The sequence below is a fragment of the Melitaea cinxia genome, chromosome 11 (assembly GCF_905220565.1).
Source record: "Melitaea cinxia chromosome 11, ilMelCinx1.1, whole genome shotgun sequence".
NCBI lineage: Eukaryota > Metazoa > Arthropoda > Insecta > Lepidoptera > Nymphalidae > Melitaea > Melitaea cinxia.
The window spans coordinates 9527686-9549809 of record NC_059404.1 but is presented as its reverse complement, the minus strand read 5'-3'; the positions used below and the strand labels follow the sequence as shown (position 1 = coordinate 9549809).

At 35.1% G+C, this 22124-nt stretch overlaps 1 protein-coding gene across 1 annotated transcript in view; it reads left to right on the top strand.

Annotated features, from left to right (window-relative positions):
• LOC123658062 (lachesin-like) overlaps window positions 1–22124 on the top strand; it is a 90895-nt gene that overhangs the window by 52397 nt on the left and 16374 nt on the right. The window contains exon 4 of the mRNA XM_045593544.1: window positions 1014–1203. Coding sequence (XP_045449500.1) covers window positions 1014–1203 — 190 coding nt within the window. The remainder of the gene's footprint in view (window positions 1–1013; window positions 1204–22124) is intronic.

Here is a 22124-nt window from a genome sequence, read left to right as displayed (position 1 = left end):
CCCCTATTTGTTTCATTAATTATATTATTTAAAATAATAATTTTTGTTATAATTAGTATCATACCTTAAATTTTAATCTTTATTAAATTTGTTAAGCTAAACGGCCTTTATTGTTCCTCTCAAATCTCAAATTTTTTCTTTTATTTACCCTGTAATAATCTAGCAATTAAATTAGTTCATTTGAAGGCACCACCGAAAAATTATAATATCTTAATAAAGCAGCTTATTTCGTCTTTTTTTTTGTACGATCATATTTATCTTCATCAAACTGAACCGATACTTTTTTTTTGGTTTTTTTTTTATTTAACTCATCTAAATTATTTTTACTAATAGTTACTACTTTACGAATTTATTGTATTTAAGATAATTTTCTTAAAAATATTTTTTTCCTCTTTTATATATTCTCCCATTTTATTGATCCCTAAAACAAAAACGAACAAATTGAAAATTTAGTATGGACACAAATAAAAATGTTTTGTTCATTCTATTTTATTTATAAGAATTGCTTAAAATGTCTTTAGCTTTAAGTAAAAACATTAAAGGGTTCCAAGCGTAATTACTATGGCTTTCAGAACCCAACGTTTGTGATCTGGAATTGACAGTTAATAGAATTTAACGTTGAGACCGTCTCAATTAATCTGATAGGCCACAACAATTTGCTTTAATAATACATCAACGTCACAGAAATTTTAACTGGCACTGTGAATAATATAGCATACGATAATTTTTATTTTAAGAACAAAAAATTGGTTAATTTGGTTAATTGGATTGGTGGTGCCTTTTTAAGATTCTTAATATGTAGATTACCATATAAAAATTCATTTTTTGACGATTTTACACCACTTAATTCCTTTTGTTTTTGACTTTAGACTACCACTTCTTGAACTTAAATAGCTCAACGTTACTTATTTCAACAATAAAAATCTGCGATTACGTTTGCTTAGAAATACAACATTTAAATAATCTTACAATTTATCGTATCGGTAAAGTTTGACGATCGTATTTTATTCCAGATGGGTCACCTATCGGTGGTTATTCCTCCTGATATAGTAGACTCTGTAACCGAAGGCAGTTCTGCGAGAGAAGGTGGTAGCGTTCGTTTGACATGTAGTGCAACTGGTGTCCCACCACCTACCGTGCTCTGGCGGAGGGAGAATTATAAGCCTATTGTATTTAGGTACGACGGTGGGAGAGAAAAAAAAGGTAAGTTGATGTCTCAATGTGAAAAAATTTATTAATATTCTATGCTTACATCTATATATATAGCCTCCAGCAGTGGGATATCACAAGCTGAAGCGACCCAGTAAAAAGTTATGAGACACATGAGAAAAGTCTAATTGTAAACCTCCTCCTTTTAGATTTTTTTTTTTGATTAACATTATAGAAAGAAAAATGAAATGACCACATGTGAATATTCTTATATGGTATGGTAAAAAAAGATACAAATAAAATAGAAATACAAGCTTATTATTATTTTTTACTTTAATGCCATATTTTCATAATAGTTTCTAATATCTTTTATATATTAGTATTACTTTAGAAACACAGTGCACCGTTACCCTTTTAATGGTTTTCGCTACACTGTTTATTACATAAATTGTTTTTTTTTTTTCTGTAAATAAATAAATAATTTTGGTGAAATTCTAGTACATTTTTGTCCTATTAAGAAATACCAACTATAATATTATTTCAAAACTATTTTTTTTTGCCATACCAACTCAGTACTATTATCGTAGTAGGTTGGCCAACAAGCGTATGGCTAACCTAATAATAAGCGATTACCGTAGCTTATAGACGCCTATAACACCAGAAGCATCGCAAGCGCGTTGCCTATCCTACCCCTAATCCCCCCTAGGCGCTTTGGTCACCACTGGGCTGCTTCAAATTTTGATCAGGATATTTTCTGCAGTGCCTTACCTCAGTAACAATTTTATCAGTTATCTTAACGACGATAAATAATCTTTAAAATTACTGTACAAAAATATTCTATTTCAATCGTGAATGTATTTAGTCTTATTGAAACTTAAAAGTTTCTTGGGGCACTCATTTCATTATAGCGTGCACTGTACTTATAGCTCAGATTTATGTAAAGTTGTTATCGTTTACGGCAGCTACATTGTTATTTCAGTATTGCATCTAAAGAGAACTTAAGCTTCTTTTTATCTTGTGTTTAATATTCATTTTTATCCATATAATGTTATTTATTCGTTTACAAAGTTTTAGCATTTTATTGAATGTAGTGGTATAATAATTTACTTAATTATATGTATACGTAGTTTTCAGATTGGAATTTAAATCGATATTTGTGTGTTTCTCTTCACAATTTCCAATCAATTTTCGATTACTTGCTGTCGTTTGATCAAGCCAAATTTTGGCATATTTACGCAAGTGTGATGTCATACACTAAGAGACGGTAGGTGAATGTAGAAACTTCTAGGGTATTATAATTAAAATATAATGATTGAAAAAAAGTAGTAGATCATGCACTGACCCTTCTTATTAATGGAGAAATTGGCCTATGCCCAGTATTTGGATGTTACAAACCGAATAAAGATTACTACTTTATGAGAACTTTCTATAAGAATAACATTATAGCTTTAACGATCAGATATGTATTATTATTCCGACAATTGTTTTTGTTCAACCACCCATCCATAAACAATATGTCCAAACTACTATTTCCGATTGTTAATGAGTCGTCGCCTGCGATTGTAAGTATCTAATGTAGAGAAAATTCTAACAAAGACAGAGAGTAACGATTTGTTCCGTCTTAGAAGGAAGGTTGAAAAATATTACAGATTGTTTCTGCCTTGTTTATTGTTCCAAATTCTTTAAAATGGCACATGAAGACTAATAAATAAAATTAAGTTTGGCTTTCCTCTTCGTTAGTTATGATTTATTTTTAATAATATATTACATAGGTTACTATTTATATAACTAAATGAAATGCTATGAATTACTAACTCAATATTTGGATTTGTTTTTTTTTTTTATTTAGCATTACTTTATTTTATATTTTATTTTATTAGGCGTATCGTTTAATACATTTACATGTACAAAAAAATCTTTATGTGACAATGTTGAAATCTATGATATAAAGCTAAATAAAATAAAATGTAATTAATAAAATTTTCATTGTTTACAAGATAAGGTATCTTCGGTTTATTTATTCTCTTTAATGAGGAAGATTACCGTTTAAAATTTCACTTTACGAGGCACAGCAGCGCAGCAAAGGCCTTTAAATGGCTAGTTTCTCATTTTATTGCAGTTGAAGCCGCATTACGTGCGTAGTTACTATACATAATGTAAATCATGTGTACTTAATTATTAACTCATCCAATTAATATACAAAAAAAATTAGAGTTAAAATAATAGGTATCTGCAACCGTCAAAAACCCAAAATGTTTAGTAATTTACTAAAAAAAAAGGTATAATTATGTATATTTTATTTATAAACTAAAACAAGCGAGCAGATTTTTTATTAGCTCCAGAAAACACTTCAGTAAATTGAAAATAATTTTTTTTACAAATATTACGAGAAAGATCTGTTCATAATCGATAAATAAATAAAAAATACCATTTTAGTATAAGTAGAAGTTATTTCATTGTAAGAAAAATATCAACAAAGGCTTTCGTAAACATAATACTATAAAACCTCGTAAAACAACAGTAGATATTCAGATATAATATTTTTTTATTAATTAATTATGGCCATAAGTAAATGGTAAATATTTACTCGATTAGCATTTATTCATTGTTTTTCTTGACGATATTTATAAAAAAACTGTAAACTGGCAATATTTTCATTTACATATACATAAATACATATAATCACGCCTCTTTCCCGTAGGGGTAGGCAGAGACCACTTCTTTCCACTTGCTACAATCCTTACATACTTCATTCGCTTCGTCCACTTTCATTATTCCCTTCATACTGCTCTTCGGTTTAGGGTACTCTTAGCCTGGCTTTTTTTCAAGACGGTTTTATTTGGTCTCGGAACGTCCGCCTAGGTCTACACCTTCCAACCCTTCCATTCACACTCACCTTATACACTCTTTTCGTCAATCGTTCTTCACTCATTCTCTCGACATGGCCAAACTATCTGAGCATACCTTTCTCAATTTTTGTCACTAGATCTTCTTTCAGACCACAACGTTTCCTTATCTCACTATTTCTTATCCTGTCACTCAGTTTAACTCCTATCATACTTCTTAATGCTCTCATCTCAACTGCATTTATTCTGCTTTCATGTTTCTTCTGCCATACCCAACTTTCACTTCCGTACATGAGTATCGGAACCAACACCCCCTCATGCACATCTAAACGAGCCAACGATAAAGGATTGCAAAGCCCCATTCACCCTGTTTCCTGCATTCACTCTTCTTTCAATATCACTCTCACGCTTTTCATCTCTTGTAAACTTTGAACCCAGATACATAAACTCATTCACCTGTTCAATTTGTTCATCTCCAATCACGATATTGCAGTCTGTCACTGCCTCATCTCTTTCAAACACCATCACTTTCGTCTTCTTTACATTCATCTTCATTCCCTTTCTTACAAAAGCTCCACTCATAGCAGTTACCATCTCCTGCAACTCCTCGGCCGAAGACGCAAGTAATACTTGGTCACCAGCATAGAGAAGTCATTTGACGAGTTTAACTCATTCATTCTCAACCCACTTTCATTCTCATTTAAATCTGTTTAAACAATGGCCATCAACAGACATTAAAGACAGATTAGACAGCCAAGGTGACGCTACACATCCCTGTCTAACACCTTTTTCGATATTAAACCATTCAGTGTATGCCCCGTTTATCCTCACACAAGTACTAGAATCCCTATAAAGAGATTGCAATGCTCGTATGAGGACACTGCTCACATCTTTCACGGACAATGCTGACCACAATTCATTCCTTATCACTCTATCATAGGCCTCTTCTAAATCCACGAACGCGCGATAGACTTTTTTGTTTTTGGGCAAACACTTTTCGGCTATGTACCGCAAAGAAAAGACCTGATCCGTACATCCCATTCCCTTTCTAAATCCCGCTTGTGCATCCCATACTTTTTAGTCTGTTTCATGCACAACCCTTTCAATCAACACTTTTGCATACAGTTTACCAACGACGCTGAGGAGGCTTATACCACGGTAATTCCTGCAGTCCTGCCGTGACCCTTTTTTCTCGTACAATGGGACGATTACGGCTTTGCACCAGTCTCCTGGTACTTGCCCATTTTGCCAGCTCAAATTGAAAAGGTACAGCTGGCTAGCCACTATGCCATGTCCAGCCTACAACATTTCGACGGTAGTCCTGTCATACCCTACAGCCTTACCTAATCTCATACTTTTCAACGCTTTCACTATTTCATCATGCTTATCTCACTTTCATCACCATTTATACTCTCTTCCATGGAAGGTGCCGTATGTTGTACCTGCACTTCCTCTCTTTCGAACAAACTTTCGAAATACTCTTTCCATCTCTTTAACACACATTCTTCTCCTTTTATAATGCTCCCATCTTGACTCCTGATTGTACTCAGTTCCGAAGTAGAGGTTTTTCCTCGGGTGGTTTTGATTGATTTCCAGAAAAACTTGATGTTTGACTGGAAATCTTCAGTGAACCCTCTATCAAAATCATTCTTTCGTTCTTCTTTCTTTCTACACAACTTCTTTCGCCGCTAATTTCAATCATTTATACTTCGTTCTTGCTTCCTTTATCTCGTCATACGTTGCCTTTTGAACTTTTTGGTTAGCTTTTGTCGCTAACCAATCCAACCATGCTTTCTCGATCCACACATTATAGTTCTTTCTTCTTTTCCTTCATTTAGCTACCCCGTATACCTCAATAACAACATTCACGACCCCTTTCTTAAATTTATCCCACAAATCTTCAATCACACCTATCTCTTCTATGCCTTTAAAACTTTCTTTCAGTTTCTCTACATACTCGTCATTCTTTTCCTTTTCTTGTAGGTTTTCCACTTTCACTCTGTCCAAAACACTCGTAGGCTCGGCCCTTCGGTGTCGCCATCGCTTAAAGAGGCCACGTATTCGGGCTACGACCAGGAAGTGGTCTGTGTCGAGGCCTACACCGCTGTATGCCCGAGTGTCTAGCACTTTCTTCCTCAGTCTTTCATCCACTATTATAAAATCAATCATACTTCTGGACTCACCCTCATCTCTTGTATTCAAATGGATCTTTTTGTGGTCAAACATTGTATTGGCCACGCAAAGATTCCATTCCAAGTATACTTCAAGCAGGCTTTTCCCATTGTCATTCACTCTCTCGTCCCTAAACGTACCCAGAACTCTTTCATACCCATCACCCTTTATTTTCATTTATTCTTACATATTTAATATCAATAATAATTCGTCTTATAAAATCACTATAAAGCTCATTAATTTAAACGTTCTGTTCCATTGTTCCACTAGTTACTCCGTTATGAAAAGAATTTTCAATTCAACTCCTTCATTACTGCATATTTTCAAAATAGTTATTCAGTTAAGTGCACACTTTAAAACTTCCTAGGGAAATTAACACAAGCTTTCTAGTGAGACGTATAAATAAAACGCATAAAATTTATCACTTGTATATTTTTTAAATATTTTTAGGTACTTTCTTATATTCGTATCTATTCTAGTTTGGGAGTAAAATGTTTCTATAGTATTTTATAGCGAAGTAGAATAAAATTGTCTGTAGAGACCGCACAAAGAAAGAAAGTTATTTATGTCAAGTTGTCAACGCCTTTTTCCCTTTTTCCTTGTTGTTGACAATGAAAACGTTTATTTTAAAATGTATCTAACTTTATTGTAGCTTATTTAATACAAGTTTAACAAGCAGCTAAAATAAAATGACACGTTTATAAATAGTAACTAGCAACATCGTTAAAAATAGTTTTTGTCATAAATTATTTAAAAAATTAATAACTATTCTTTAACGGTTCGCAGGAAAGTGGACATAAGGTGCCAATCAAACCACTCAGGCATCTACAATAACTAACTACAAATTGTAGATGCCTGATGATGATCCAATAAAGGATCGAAACGTCGCATGAATTTGCAATTAGTGGTTTGATTGGCACCTTATGTCCACTTTCCTGCGAACCGTCAAAGAATACTTATAACAAATGGACACAACGATAAATAATGAAAATTAATAACATCAAAAAACTTAAAATATTCACAGCGGTAACAATTTACAGTTATTGTATTGTTTGCAAAATTATTTTATTCTTCACTCACACTAATTCAGCCTTTCGCAGTCCACTGCTGGACATAGGCATCCCCAAATTCGCGCCAGACAATTCGGTTTTCCGCAACCTTCATCCAGCCTACACCGGCAATCTTACGTACATCGTCGGTCCAGCGGGCCGGAAGACATACCATACTGCGTTTGCCGAGACGCGGTCTCCACTGCAGGAAACTTCTGCTCCAACGGCCATCGATCCGCGACACAGGTGCCCAGCCCACTGCCACTTCATCTTGCTTATTCTGTGGGCTATGTCGGTTACTTTCGTTCTCTCGCGAATAGACTCATTTCTAATCATATCTTTAAGAAAAATCCTAAGCATAGCCCGTTCCATTGCACGTTGAGCGTGTAATGTCCCAATTCGCTACCGCTTCCGCTGCCGTTTATAATATTGGGCCAAGCATGCAAATCATACGATGATCATACGATAGTGCACGTGCACCCGCCTTCAAGCAAGATAGATGCGCCTGCGCCTTTTGTTCTTCGCTCCACCTCCATGTCCGCGCTATTGTCTCGTAACCCTACTCAAGCGAGTGACGTCAAAGTGGCAAGTGTTCACGAGGATCACCTGATCTCCCACTACACTGGACACCATACTGAAGAGCGACAGGGACTATAAAAGGACCTCACACCACATCAGCACTACGCACTTCATTTTCTACACCGAATAGATTTAACCTTAACTAACTGTCGTATTGTTGAAATTTAATTTTTGTAATTTATTTATATTTAATAATTATAATTCTTAGTATTTCGAATTTCATTCCATCTCCCTAGTCTCTTTAGTAAATCAGTAAATTAATCAAATAGATAGGTTAAGTCAGATATCTAGGATACCTAACCCGAGTCAAGCAGCTACAAGCGACTTTAAGCTTATTTTGATTTTATTATTATTCATACTTAAATTTTCGTTACGTTTATAAGACGGAAAATAATCATCTTAGTGCTTTTCCAACAGAGTTACATGCAAACTTTTGTAAATATAGTTAGCAATTAACTCAAGATGTTCCATATAGGTCGTTCCACGTGCTTCGCCTGCAATGATTTCGACTCGTGCTAAATCGGTTAAAAAAAATTGTTACAGCTGCTGTCCTATAACTTATGGGAGATGTTTTGCAGTTTCTGATAACATTTTAGCGTTGAAGAATGTTTTTACTAGCAGCTAGACTTGAAACTGTATTATTTAGTTTTTATTTATACTAGAGATGTATACGATTCACTAATCGGCATGAAGTAAAAATCCCTTTAACACAGACTTATGGTAAACGAAATGACAGAAGGTCTTTCTGAACATCGTTAAGACATTGTAATCTATACAAATAAATAAAATTGGAGTGTCTGTTTATAATATTATAATAACCATTATTTACTAAATCCAAATGGATTTAAACACGGTACATATACCAAAATAATATTTTTAGGAGAAACAAACTTATTTATTTAAAAAAAAAGACAGAAAACCGAACACTTAACTTCTATTTATTACTCATTTTTACAAATATAACAATTATCACAAAAATTAACCTTAACCACTAACTTAATCGAAAATAATGACCGAGAATTACAATTTAAATAAACCAAGCAAACAACTGTTACTTTGAATATAAAAATGATCAACGCACTCGTCATGAAACAACGACCTATCGTTCCGAAAGCCGAGAAGCAAAAGAGCCCTCTGAACGGGTAGGGACTGCTTTTATTGACGTTGTTGCATGACGTTACAAAACGTATTAGCGGGTAGGGAATTATTTTTATTAACACTGTTGCATGACTTCACGAAACGTATTAAAATAATCGAGATTATGTTAACACGGCCTCTCCTGACCGTGCGCCGTCCCCGGTGCACATTTTCACCACGAGCGCTGGCTAGTCAGTGGACGCTGATAAGGACTCGAGCTCGCCGTCTCCAGGGAGAACTCCTGGGGAAGTAGTAGCGGGAGCCGTCGAAGGCCCAAGCTGAGCATTGTCACATTCGTCGTCTGTAGCAGACTTATGTGATCAACGGACAGAGGCAGTATTACGCGATATCCATCATGTGATCCAGGGACAGAGGCAGTATTACGCGATATCCACTATTCGATCCAAGGACAGAGGCAGTATTACGCGATATCTACTATGTAATCAACGGACAGAGGCAGTATTACGCGATATCCACTATGTGATCAACGGACAGAGGCAGTATTACGCGATATAATAATAATAATAATAATAATAATAAAAACTCTTTATTGTACACCAAAAGTGAGCAAAAATACAAAAATAAAAACAGGAGTTAAGTACAAAAGGCGGCCTTATCGCTAATGAGCGATCTCTTCCAGGCAACCTTTGGGTAAAGGAAATGGTATATATGTAGACAGTTTAGGTGTAATATCCATCCATAATGCGATATCCATCATGTGATCCAGGGACAGAGGCAGTATTACGCGATATCCACTATGTGATCAACGGACAGAGGCAGTATTACGCAACATCCACTATGTGATCAACGGACAGAAGCAGTATTACGCGATATCCCTTGGGCAGAGGCTGTATTACGCAATACCCATCACACAACATTTACTTTACCTTACGGGCAGAGGCAGTATTACGCGATACCCACGATGTGATCCAGGGACAGAGGCAGTATTACGCGATATCCTTTGGGCAGAGGCTGTATTACGCAATACCCATCACACAACATTTACTTTACCTTACGGGCAGAGGCAGTATTACGCGATACCCACGATGTGATCCAGGGACAGAGGCAGTATTACGCGATATCCCTTGGGCAGAGGCTGTATTACGCAATACCCATCACACAAAATTTACTTTACCTGACGGGCAGAGGCAGTATTACGCGATACCCACGATGTGATCCAGGGACAGAGGCAGTATTACGCGATATCCCTTGGGCAGAGGCTGTATTAAGCAATACCCATCACACAACATTTACTTTACCTTACGGGCAGAGGCAGTATTACGCGATACCCACTATGTGATCCAGGGACAGAGGCAGTATTACGCGATATCCCTTGGGCAGAGGCAGTATTATGCAATACCCATCACAGAAAGTATACAGAGGCAGTATTACGCTTGTCTCAAATAACAAAACGGTTATTTTGTGACGTCGTGCCAGCAACGTGCAGGTGCCATCGCACGTGTACAGCTCCGCACCACACCGCACCCCTATACGGAGCCACCACACACATGACTACGCCGACATGCGTGACCACACGTGAAGGCATCTCACATATCACACTATTCATGTACATTGCTGTAAAATACGGCAATTGGTTAGCTTGCTAATTCATGAAAAATATAGCAGTGTAAATATAGTACTGTGTGGCTACGGTACTAAGGAACATAGCCACCCCCTCTCTTCCCGCGGGTGTCGTAAGAGGCGACCAAGGGACAACACAGTTCCGCCACCACCATGGAACCCAAAAAGCCGACCGGTGGCGGGACAACCATCCAACCACTGGCCCCGAAATATACAGGCCGAAGATGGGCAGCAGAGTCCCCGGCGTGACAAAGCCAGCCCCGCGGCCACGAACCCGTCTCTCCAGCGTGGCGACCACGGACAAAACATACAAGTTCACGCCACGCTTGGCGCAAACTTATGGAGGCCCATGCCCAACAGTGGACTGTATAGGCTGTAATGATAATGACAGCAGAGGCTCCACGTTTGCTTACCCGTACTGCTACCATGGCGGTGTATACCAACCGCTATCGAAGAATACGAAGCACGTGTCCGGCGTCCACTCGCCGAGCCACTGAACCATGTGTTCAGAAGCTGCTCGTATCGTCTTACCATAGGAGCCTGCTAGTAACTCCAACTCGTATCGGTTATGCGGGAGTGCGCTAAGCACACTGTAAGTGCTTGCTAGATTTTAATCACAAAGACAAGGTCCTCTACAGCAAAGATTCGCCGTTTCTTAATAATTTGGCAATACAGATATAGCCTGTAAGACCTAGAAATTGGTTAACCTGTCTTGCGTTGGTAGGCTTCGGTGACTGAATAAGTGCCTCAATTTTACTAAAGCTCGGCCTCACCTGACCTTGGTAAATTAATCAACCAAGATATTCTACCTGTTTCTAAAAAGATACTCTACTTAAAGCTGCTTCACGTTCTATCGTGCATCACACAATCATTTAACCACGACTGGGCTTCATCCCGTAAACAACTAGCCACACGACCTAAACTCGCGACAGAAATTAAACGACGAACGATCATTACTGGTCCTCTCGTTTAATCAAATTTTGGCATCGCCCTTAAAACAATTAGTGACTCGCGATACGCACTAAATCGTCCCAATTATTAATTCACTTCGTTCTATTTACTTCCACACTCCAAAATCGTGCACAGCCGGATCAAAATTGGAGACATAATAACTCTGCGGCTTGGTTTAAGCAATGAATTTCGTGATGAGTTGACTGTCGATTGTTCGATAGTAGACAGACGAGTCATAATCGCATCTATCGTATATCGTAATCGAACTACTACATCTGCGCGAACGAGATCTACCCAAAGTAACGAATACTCACTGCTACTGCGTGATAACCGTTCGCGATTCTCCGAACACAGCCTGTGTGGTCGCATGGAACGTTCAGTAAGTTGACACGACGCCCACTCGCTACGATTGCACACACCTGAGATAACCTTTCATCGTCAGATTCACTTCGCGATCTATGACGACGGCGATTTACCCGTGACGGCCTATTGCGCGTTTGTTCGTTCCTTATAGATTTACCGCGGGACTGCCTATTTTCACGGCTAGGAGTCCTACCTGATCGACTATGTAAACACGAACCGCACGATCGTGAACGCGGCATGACGATTTCAAATTAACAGCTGTTTGCTTATGCAGTGGTGTCGTAAGGAGCAATCCCACTTCTGATTTTAGGAGAAACAAACTTATTTATTTAAAAAAAAAGACAGAAAACCGAACACTTAACTTCTATGTATTACTCATTTTTACAAATATAACAATTATCACAAAAATTAACCTTAACCACTCACTTAATCGAAAATAATGACCGAGAATTACAATTTAAATAAACCAAGCAAACAACTGTTACTTTGAATATAAAAATGATCAACGCACTCGTCATGAAACAACGACCTATCGTTCCGAAAGCCGAGAAGCAAAAGAGCCCTCTGAACGGGTAGGGACTGCTTTTATTGACGTTGTTGCATGACGTTACAAAACGTATTAGCGGGTAGGGAATTATTTTTATTAACACTGTTGCATGACTTCACGAAACGTATTAAAATAATCGAGATTATGCTAACAATATTTTTACAATTTTTGTCTGTCTATGTGTCTGTCTGTCTGTTTGTTCCGGCTAAAGAGTAACATAGGCTACTTTTATTTTAGAAATTTGTTTATTTTGTAACTCTGCGAACTGAAGAATATCTTTTTTAATTCCACGCGGACGAAGTCGTGCGCACAGCTAGTCTAAAATATAAATAAATATATCTTAAGCATAGTTCCGTTCTGAGCAAAGTCACTGAGATAATACTATCGCAATGTTGAACGTACCATCTAATGTATATAGGAGGACACATTATATTATACATAACATAAATTAACAATTAAAAATGCTTTATTAGTAACCTCATAATTTTCTTGCATGTTTTATTTATTTTATCTGAAAATAATTTGTTAGAACTACATTTACTATGACCTGAATACAAATTAATCTCCCTTTAAGGAGATTACTCTTCCAAGAGAACTAATCCTCAACACTGGAATTAACTAACTTCACTTTGAAAATATATTCATTTTTCTAGCAACCGTGCCATTTCTATCGCATAAAATTGTTCTACTGCTTCTTCTTAATGTTCTTAACTTTAAATAATAATCATAAAAGCATGTATATTCATAAGGAAACTAAATAATTGTGTTTGCTTGCAAACGAAAAAAAACCGACTTCAATTACATCGACAAGTAATACAACGTAGATCGACAAAAAAATAGTCAAGCAACTACGCGTTATCAAAGATTACTCAAAAAGTAGTTATCATATCTCGATAAAATTTATATGTGACCACATGATAAACATCAGCTTTCGATTAAATTAAAAATTATCAAAATCGGTACACCCAGTAAAAAGTTATTGCGGATTTTCGAGAGTTTCCCTCGATTTATCTTGGATCCCATCATCAGATCCTGGTTTTCTTATCATGGTACCAAACTAGGGATATCCCCTTTCGAACAAAAAAAGAATTATCAAAATCGGTACATCCAGTAGAAAGTTATGTGGTATAATACAACGTAGGTCGACGAAAAAAGCGTCAAGTAAAAACGCATTATTAGATATAACTCGAAAAGTAGTTGTTAGATCTCAAATAAATTTAAATGGGACCAATTGGCACACACCACCTTTCGATTAAAATAAAATTTGTCGAAATCGGTCTACCGGGTCAAAAGTTCTGATGTAACATAAATAAAAAAAAAAAAATACAGTCGAATTGAGAACCTCCTCCTTTTTTGGAAGTCGGTTAAAAATATATTACTGTATTTTTGTCGCCTTTGTTTTTCTTGTATTTTACGTGGTTTAAACGTATATGTACTTAAATTCTATATTTTTACCAATAATGATTTAATATAAGCTATTATTTATTAATTTGTCTCTCTATTCTATTAAAAAGTGACGCGAGACGTGTTCTCTCTTCTTGTGTTTAAAACAAAAGTCTTATGTAACAATGTGAGTTTTGCAAGTTGTGGCTGTTTTACGGAACGTGTTTGTCGCTGTTGTTTGAGTATTTTAACATGAATATTTATGGTACTTATGGGGCGGATAGTGAGAACAACGTCTTGAGTTAGCACCTGTGGGAATAACGTCGTTAGCACTTTTTTAAGTCATGATTTACTCTTTTTGCGTCTTACGTCTTACTTGTGTGATAATATTGTACCTAAGAATTAAAATATTACTGGATTTAAATTTAGAAATTAGTTAAGCAGTTAAAAAAAAAAAAAAAATAGTACTACTTTATAGAGCAATTTTATTTGCTAGCGAACATTAAATGTTTCTGAAAAACATTGTTTAATGAACGGATTAAGTATAAAAGCGGCTTATTAAATAAAAGCTGCTCTCGTACCATCTAAATTAGGATTAGGTTATCTAACGGATTTTCTTTCTATTGTTAACCCCTTACTATGAGTTTCTATTTTCCCAGTGAACATAATGTCTGAATATCTCTTTTTTTTTCAATTCAATCTACTTTGCATTGTCCTCGATACTCACATGAAGCATTACACCTAGCCGATTGCCGCCTGCCCCCCTTGCACTTGTCCTAAGCACTTTTATCTCCAATGGATTTTATTTACGCAAGAGAAAACAAGCTCTAATACATATATCGTAGAAGACAATAAGGCGGTTCAAAACGAGATATAAAAGCTTTGAGTTACTCTCCGTTCCTTTTAGTAGGATTCCTTTGAAATGATTCGAATAATTTGCGGACTTTATAGTCATCGTTGGGTTTTATTTGCGTAATACTTTGTTAAAAGTGTAAATAATAATACTCGCAACTCGATTGTGATGCTTCGAATATTTAATATTTGTTGAAGACAATTTTAACGAAAAGGATTTTCAAGCTCTTTATAAAAAAAATGTACAATTTAAATTCTTTTTCTAATTTACCAGTCTGCAATTAGATTATAATTGGCCTTTTTATTTTGCATTTTAAGCAACGTGCAAGCAACTACATCAGGTTTTTGGTTCCTAATAAACTAGTTGAGTTGTCTCCCGGCTGGCTATTTATCCCAATCGAGAGAAGTCGAGAGAGAGTATTCGTTTGAAAGAAAATTTAAAATTCATTTAAAGAAAATTTCAAAGCAATAATGTGCAAGTTGCCATGTTTTTGATAGATTGGCATTATTGATGCAAACGGAAAGCTTTTACTGCAGATGTAATGAATTATGAACTTTTTATTTTAGAGTAAAACAACTTAAAGTAAATAGGTATATGTATAAATAATAATAATTAAATGTAAAATATAATTTTTTGACGTGTATTAAAAAATATTTTCAAAAAATATAAAAATAAAATGAAGTTTTTTTTTCTTTAATATCACTAGGTCGGCAAACAAGCGTACGGCTCACCTGGTGGTATGAGATTACCGTAGCTTATAGACACCTGCAACACCAGAAGCATCGCAAGCGCGTTACCGACCCAATCCCCAATTATTATAAAGTATTATTTAGCTGTGATCTTCTGTAAGAAATTGCAAACCTGGTGTCTGAACCAAACATCATTGGAGTTACCAAATCCCATCGGTTGCGGTGGCTCGGTCATGTCGAACGCATGGGGGAGGATCGAGCAGTTAAGAGAGCGTATCTGGGTCGACCAATTGGACGTAGACCAGTGGGTCGCCCCAGGTACCGCTGGAGGGACATGGTTGAAGCAGACTTGAGTGAGATCCAAGCCAATAATTGGCGGGAAATCGCGCAAGATCGTGCAAAGTGGAGAAATCTTGTTTCGGAGGCCAAGACTCACTTCGGGTCACTGAGCCAGTTGAGTTAGTTAGTGAGTTGATCTTCTGTAAGGTCGAGGTACTACCCCAGTCGGGCTGCTCCAGATTTTGAGCAGGAAATTCCTGCTGTGCCCTGCCTCAATTTATATAAACACAGTAAAAAGCTTATACATATATATGTGCATTAGTACTTCATTATATAACCTATATCATTTATATTCGAAGGTAATTCGAACCTCATTATTATTTATTTACTTATTTAACAATTTATGTACACTAGGATAGCAATAGGAAATATCCCTTATAAACAATGCTGGTACAAAGGCACTACTTAACCCATGATGGAATCTCTTCCAGTAGTCCTGCCACAGGAAAATTATAAAACAGTCACAAAATTAGCGTGTACAATCTCAGGATATTGAGAATAATAATATAATATATAATAAATACAGAACTATACAAAATGCATACATATATAATAATGTATACACACGTAGATACAAATAATAATTATGATACTCTTACCTATAATACACACATACATATATACGATACATATTATAATACATAGAATAATATATTCCAGTTATATTATTTCTTTTTTTTTTTTTGTATCCTAACACTAATTATCAGTTTACTTATTGAAAAATAAATGTTTTTATGCTTGTTTAACAAGGTAAATACGTGCAAAATACTTTTTTGTTAATTGTAATTTTATTGCCTGTCAGTTGAAAGCGACAGTATTTGTGAGCAAACCTATACACACTATACTAATACTATAAATCTGAAAAGTTTAATTTTTTGTTTCAACGCGCTAATCTCAGGAAATACTGATTCAAATTAAAAACCTCTTTTGTGTTGGACATTTACCGAGGAAGGCTTATAGGCTATCTTTTCCTTAAATTAACACCAGTGAAACCACGGGGTACAGCTAGTTGATAAATAATTTTATTACATCTTGCATTTCAGAAAATCGAATATAAAATCCAGAATAAAGATAACCTAATTTTTCTGGCAGAAATTTCTTAAAAATTTGTGTCTTCTTTCCTAAACATTATTTCATGAAATGTAATTTATCATTCTTCGTAACTTAAATCGACTTCTACGAACAACTTTCTGTCAGACTCTTTTACGTCGGGCCGTTCACGGGAGGACCAAAAAGAACAACTGCGCTCTCCACGGAATTTTTATGAATTTTTTGTTTGTTTCTTTAAAATTGCACCTGAAGTTACGGTACCGTAGACAACAGGAGTAATGACCTCTTTATAGAAATTGTAAGAGCAATTTAGTTTACGAGAAAATTTTAATATTTTTTTTTACAAATTAACTGAATTATTTTTGAGTTGGGTAAGTCATTTTTATTTATTTTTAAAAATATATTACGGTTTTACAAAAACAAAATTTCGCGATATTTAATATAACTATTTAGGTGAATACGTAAGTGCAAAATTTGCAATAACACATTCTTTAGTGCCTCTACCCCGGGCGTCGTATTAACATTCCAGTTCCATGACAACATGCGCATAGAACTCATTATCGCAACGATGCACATATAACGATGTTGTTTAGGCTATAGCCGAACCGCTAAACAAACAATTGCCTAATAATTTCACTCTGCAAACTGCCAAATACCAAATGGAAATTTCACGTAACAGAAGCAACGGATATCATTGGTTGCCTTAATGTAAATGCGTTGTTTCGCAATTTGTAAATTGTAATTTGCTTGTTTGTTTTGTATTTGGGTACCTCGCATTTATTTGAACGTTGATTAAATTTGTATCTGCAATTAAAAAGGAACGCATAAACTTTCTATTTTTTTTATTACTAGGTTAATTTAGCGGCGGTGTCTTGAAGGTACATTTCGGTTTTCCAATGACTTAATCATATTAAAGCTTCGTTTTCCATTAAATGCTTTCCCATTCCTAGTTATCAATCTCATATTAAAAACAAATATTACAAATATCGTAGCAGTTGTAATTAAGGAATAATCATGATATTACTATAATGACTAAGTTCCGACGCGATTTCTAGGTGCTCTCTGAGACACGGTAGGAAGACCCAAAAGAACGTATAGAAACTTAACGATACGATTCAGTCTGTAGCATCCCATTGCTGGGCATAGGCTTCTTTCTCCATGTAGGAGAAGGACTGGAGCTTAGTCCACCTCACTGCTGCACTTTGGGTTGGCGGATATGTTGTTCCCTACTAAAAGTAACGATCGCTATCAGGTATTTACGATAACAACCAGAACATACTTGTAAGTAAAGCCGTTCGTCGTATTTGTTATCAAATACAGCGATATCTTACCTTAATTATTCGTGGTAGGGAAATTTTTAGTCAACTTGTAACTAAACAGCGTGGCAAACGATGGTTCTATCCTCTACTAAATTTCAGATGGTTCGCCACCCAATAAGGGAACAATTACTTTGATTGATTTACTTTGGCTTCTTCAATTTAGTTCAAATTTGCTTATATTTCATCCGAATAAATGAAGTTAATTACAAAATACAAGAAGAAAATGACACGATGTTTCAAGGGAACTAAAATAACAGATAAAAGAAAATGATTAAAAGCTCCTTGAAATCGTAATACAGCCGATAATCTGCATTTTCGAAATGCAAGGACTGGAGATACCGTAATTAGTGCGTCCAACCAAAGACACCTTAAGTTTTTGTTATATTTAAACGCTTTACAATTCAAACATAATGACAAATTTATACATCTATAGAAATAAATAAAATTGGAGTGTCTGTTTGTAATATTAAAATAATCGCTTTTTACTATATCGCTTTAATGTATACATGGTACATATACTAAAATGGTTTTTTTCTAAATTTTTGGCTTTCTATCTGTCTGTCTGTTTGTTCCGGCTAATCTCTGAAACGGCTTGACCGAGTTTGACGGGACTTTCACTGGCAGATGGCTGATGTAATAAAGAGTAACTGAGGCTACTTTTATTTTAGAAATATTTTTATTTTGTAACTCTGCTAGCTGAGCAAGATTTTTTTAATACCACGCGGACGAAGATGCGGACACGGCTGGTACTATAATATAATCAGTGTAAATTTTTACTTGTATTTCAGTCATTTATTATTTTATATAAGAAGTGTCGAAATAATTTTAAAACTTTTGTCATTCTGATTAGTTACAAATTTATACAACAAATTAATGGACGATTTCATAAATATATCCAAGCACGTAGGTAGTCGTATAAATTTATTTACAAATTGAGCTGACTTAAGCGAGTGACTGACTAGATTGCATATTGACCAGTGAATAGATAAGTTAGTAAATGCTTGCTGGGAAATTCCCAGATACTCAGTGATATAAATACGAATCCTGTCAAAGCTATTCAGTGTTTATCAGAGATATTTTTAAGCGTTTGTATGAAGGTACTAAAAATCAACTCCTTAACAAATCTTTGAAGTTGCCATTACTTACGGTGTCTAGACGCTTTGTAGTGGAAAAAATAAGGGTAAAGCTTTAGATTAGGAAAAAGCGAAATTCGGATCGTGGGGGGAATGGGGGAGGAAGGTGGGGAACGCTACCCCTGGTACCACTGTCACACTTCGAAACCCCATGGTTATGGAGATATCCATGGTTAAAGTTTTGAGGTCAGTAGAAGAATTTCGTAGCTTTCACACGTTATTTTCACATTTCACAAGCGTTTTTTACATTTCACACGTTATTTTCACATTTTACACGTTATTTTCACATTTCACACGTTATTTTCACGTTTCATAAGTTATTTTCAAACAGGAGTACGTAAAAACGATCTCGACTCCAAGATCAACAAACGATACAACTTACGTTACTCATGCTCCGTTCCGTAGTTTCGCATGTTATTTTCACATTTCGCACATGATTTTAACATTTCACACATTAATTTAACGTTTTCACACGGTTTTGTAACAAACGATACAACTGATGTTTAACAACTGCGAGATAGATGTTTTAATAAAAAATAACAAGCCACTTATCGTTTCGCTCCAAAGCAATGTAAGCATAAATTCATTGTTTTTGTTTAAATAATTGTAAAGGCAAAGGTCTAAGACCATACAGCCTTGATTCATGTTATGTTTTTTAATTAAATATATTTTATTTTTATTTATTTACTGCTATAAAATTACGCCGATAAACGGTGTAATTTTTAAATTAGATAGGTTAGGGTTATTTTTTTTTTGTAACAAAACTATGTCGATAAACGCTGTAATTTTTAAATTAGTTAGGTTAGGGTTATTTTTATTTTATTTTTTTGTAACAAAACTGTCGATAAACGGTGAAATTTTTAAATTAGTTAGTTAGGGTTTTTTTGTAACGGAATTATGCCTAGAAACGGCCCCTTTCTGAAGTCAGATATATTAGGGAGTTTATGCTTTCATTGCTTTGGAGCGAAACTATAAGTGGCGCGTCTTTTTTTTTAAAGCATCTATATCTCAGTCATTAAACATCAGTTGTATCGTTTGTTAAAAAACCGTGTGAAAACAATAACTTGTGAAAGCAAAACGGCGTATGGATTGCACTGCCCGCAGCGCCGGAGCTAAGGTGAAGTCAGACGCGCAGCTCAAAGGTATTATAATAGCTTTAAATTCTTCCTCTAATCTCAAAACTTTAACCATGGATATCTCCATAACCATGGAGCTTCGAAGTGTGGCAGTCTTACCTTGTATAACTTCCCCTACACCCTCCACCCTCCATCCCTAAAAACCCCAAAATTCGGCTTTTCCTAGTCTAAAGCTTAGCCAAAATAAGTATAAACCAAATAGCGAATTTACTGAATCATCTGTTTAATTCATTACATCGGTGTTCAGGTAAGCAATTTCACCAAATAATTCCGCAATACTGGCGGTCAATGAAATCTAGTTAGTTGATTTTTCTCATTACTCATTTGGTTGACTTACCTGATGTTAAGCGATTACCGTATCTTACAGATGCCTGCAGTACATATACACTCCTAATTTCACCCCTAGAGCTCTAGTCATCTTACTTATGACAAAAACACAACATTATACTTGTTGACGTAAAAATTCAAAATCATTCTTTCAAAGAAAACTGCTATGACATTTCGGTAACATTCTCCACAGTGTGAGGCGATGCGTCATTTGACCAACGTTTTAATCAGTGGTCACTTTCCATTTACAAATATTACATACTATAAGATCAGATAAGAGAAGAAGATAGGTGGTGGATGTTTTAATATAAAAGCCGTACTGGCAGCAGGGAAAATCTTGTGCTGATGATCTCATGAGACATGTTAGTATGTTAAACACAATACTAACAAACTAGATCCAGTTAAATGTAAATATTGGACTTTATTTTTGTTTCAACTAAAACCAAAAATTCATCACTTGTTTATTTAAGATACAATTATGAATTTCTTATTACTGTCATCTTTAAAGTTAAAATTTCTCATATAACAAGTCTATACAAAGAATCAAGTTTCCTATTCTCGAGTCGTAGTCATTAGGGCCTTGCTATTGTGTTACCTGATTGTTACAGAAATAAACCATGGCTTGAGTGATGTGTTATCTTGACAGACATTACATTCTCAGCTTATGATATTAAATTTGATCATATAATATACCGTAAAATTATACATAATACAATATTACATTCCTGTCACGTCGAACGTATACAGGCTTATCAAAACGTGTACCTTAATGTCATATAATACGTCCAATTTACCCACGTCAGGGATTGAGTTTTGGCAAACAATTCATGTTTATGGTTAACTTAATCTTTTATATTTTTAAGTGAAGTTTAATAATACTCAAACATACGCAATAATAAAAATTCATTAGATAAATTCGGTAATGATTGAGACCTTAAAAATCAAATTTCGTCAGCTTCATTTAATTACAGGTATTTATATTTTACCTAGAAGGGTATGAGGGGTGTAATATTAATAAAAGTTACTCTAAAACCCATACTTAGAATAATTGCTGCCCATTATATCACATCGCAACGTTATAATATTTCTATAAAAATTAACCGTATTATCGTTTTATTAAATTTATGATAACTCACTTTATAAAATAATAAACTCGAACAATAAAACTTAACAAATGACTTATTTCCTACAAAATTACGCCGTTATATCAAAAATTCTTTCCAATAGCACAATTAAAGCTACAGTTTTAAAATCGTAGAAAATTATGGTTTCAAGGACCAAGTTTTAAAATACGCATAAATTATTACCAGCTTCGAGTCGGATATTTTAGTAAATTCGTAAACTTCAAAATATTCGCTTTGCTGGCAGCGATTTAAAACGTTTATTGAAACACTTTGCTAACTTTTAGCACTGATTTTCTAAAAGTACGCTATTCAGCTTAAAAGCTCAATCAAAGATCAAAACAACTCAATCACGTTAAATATATTATAAAAGATTTACTCTAGTCAAAAGGATGTCAAT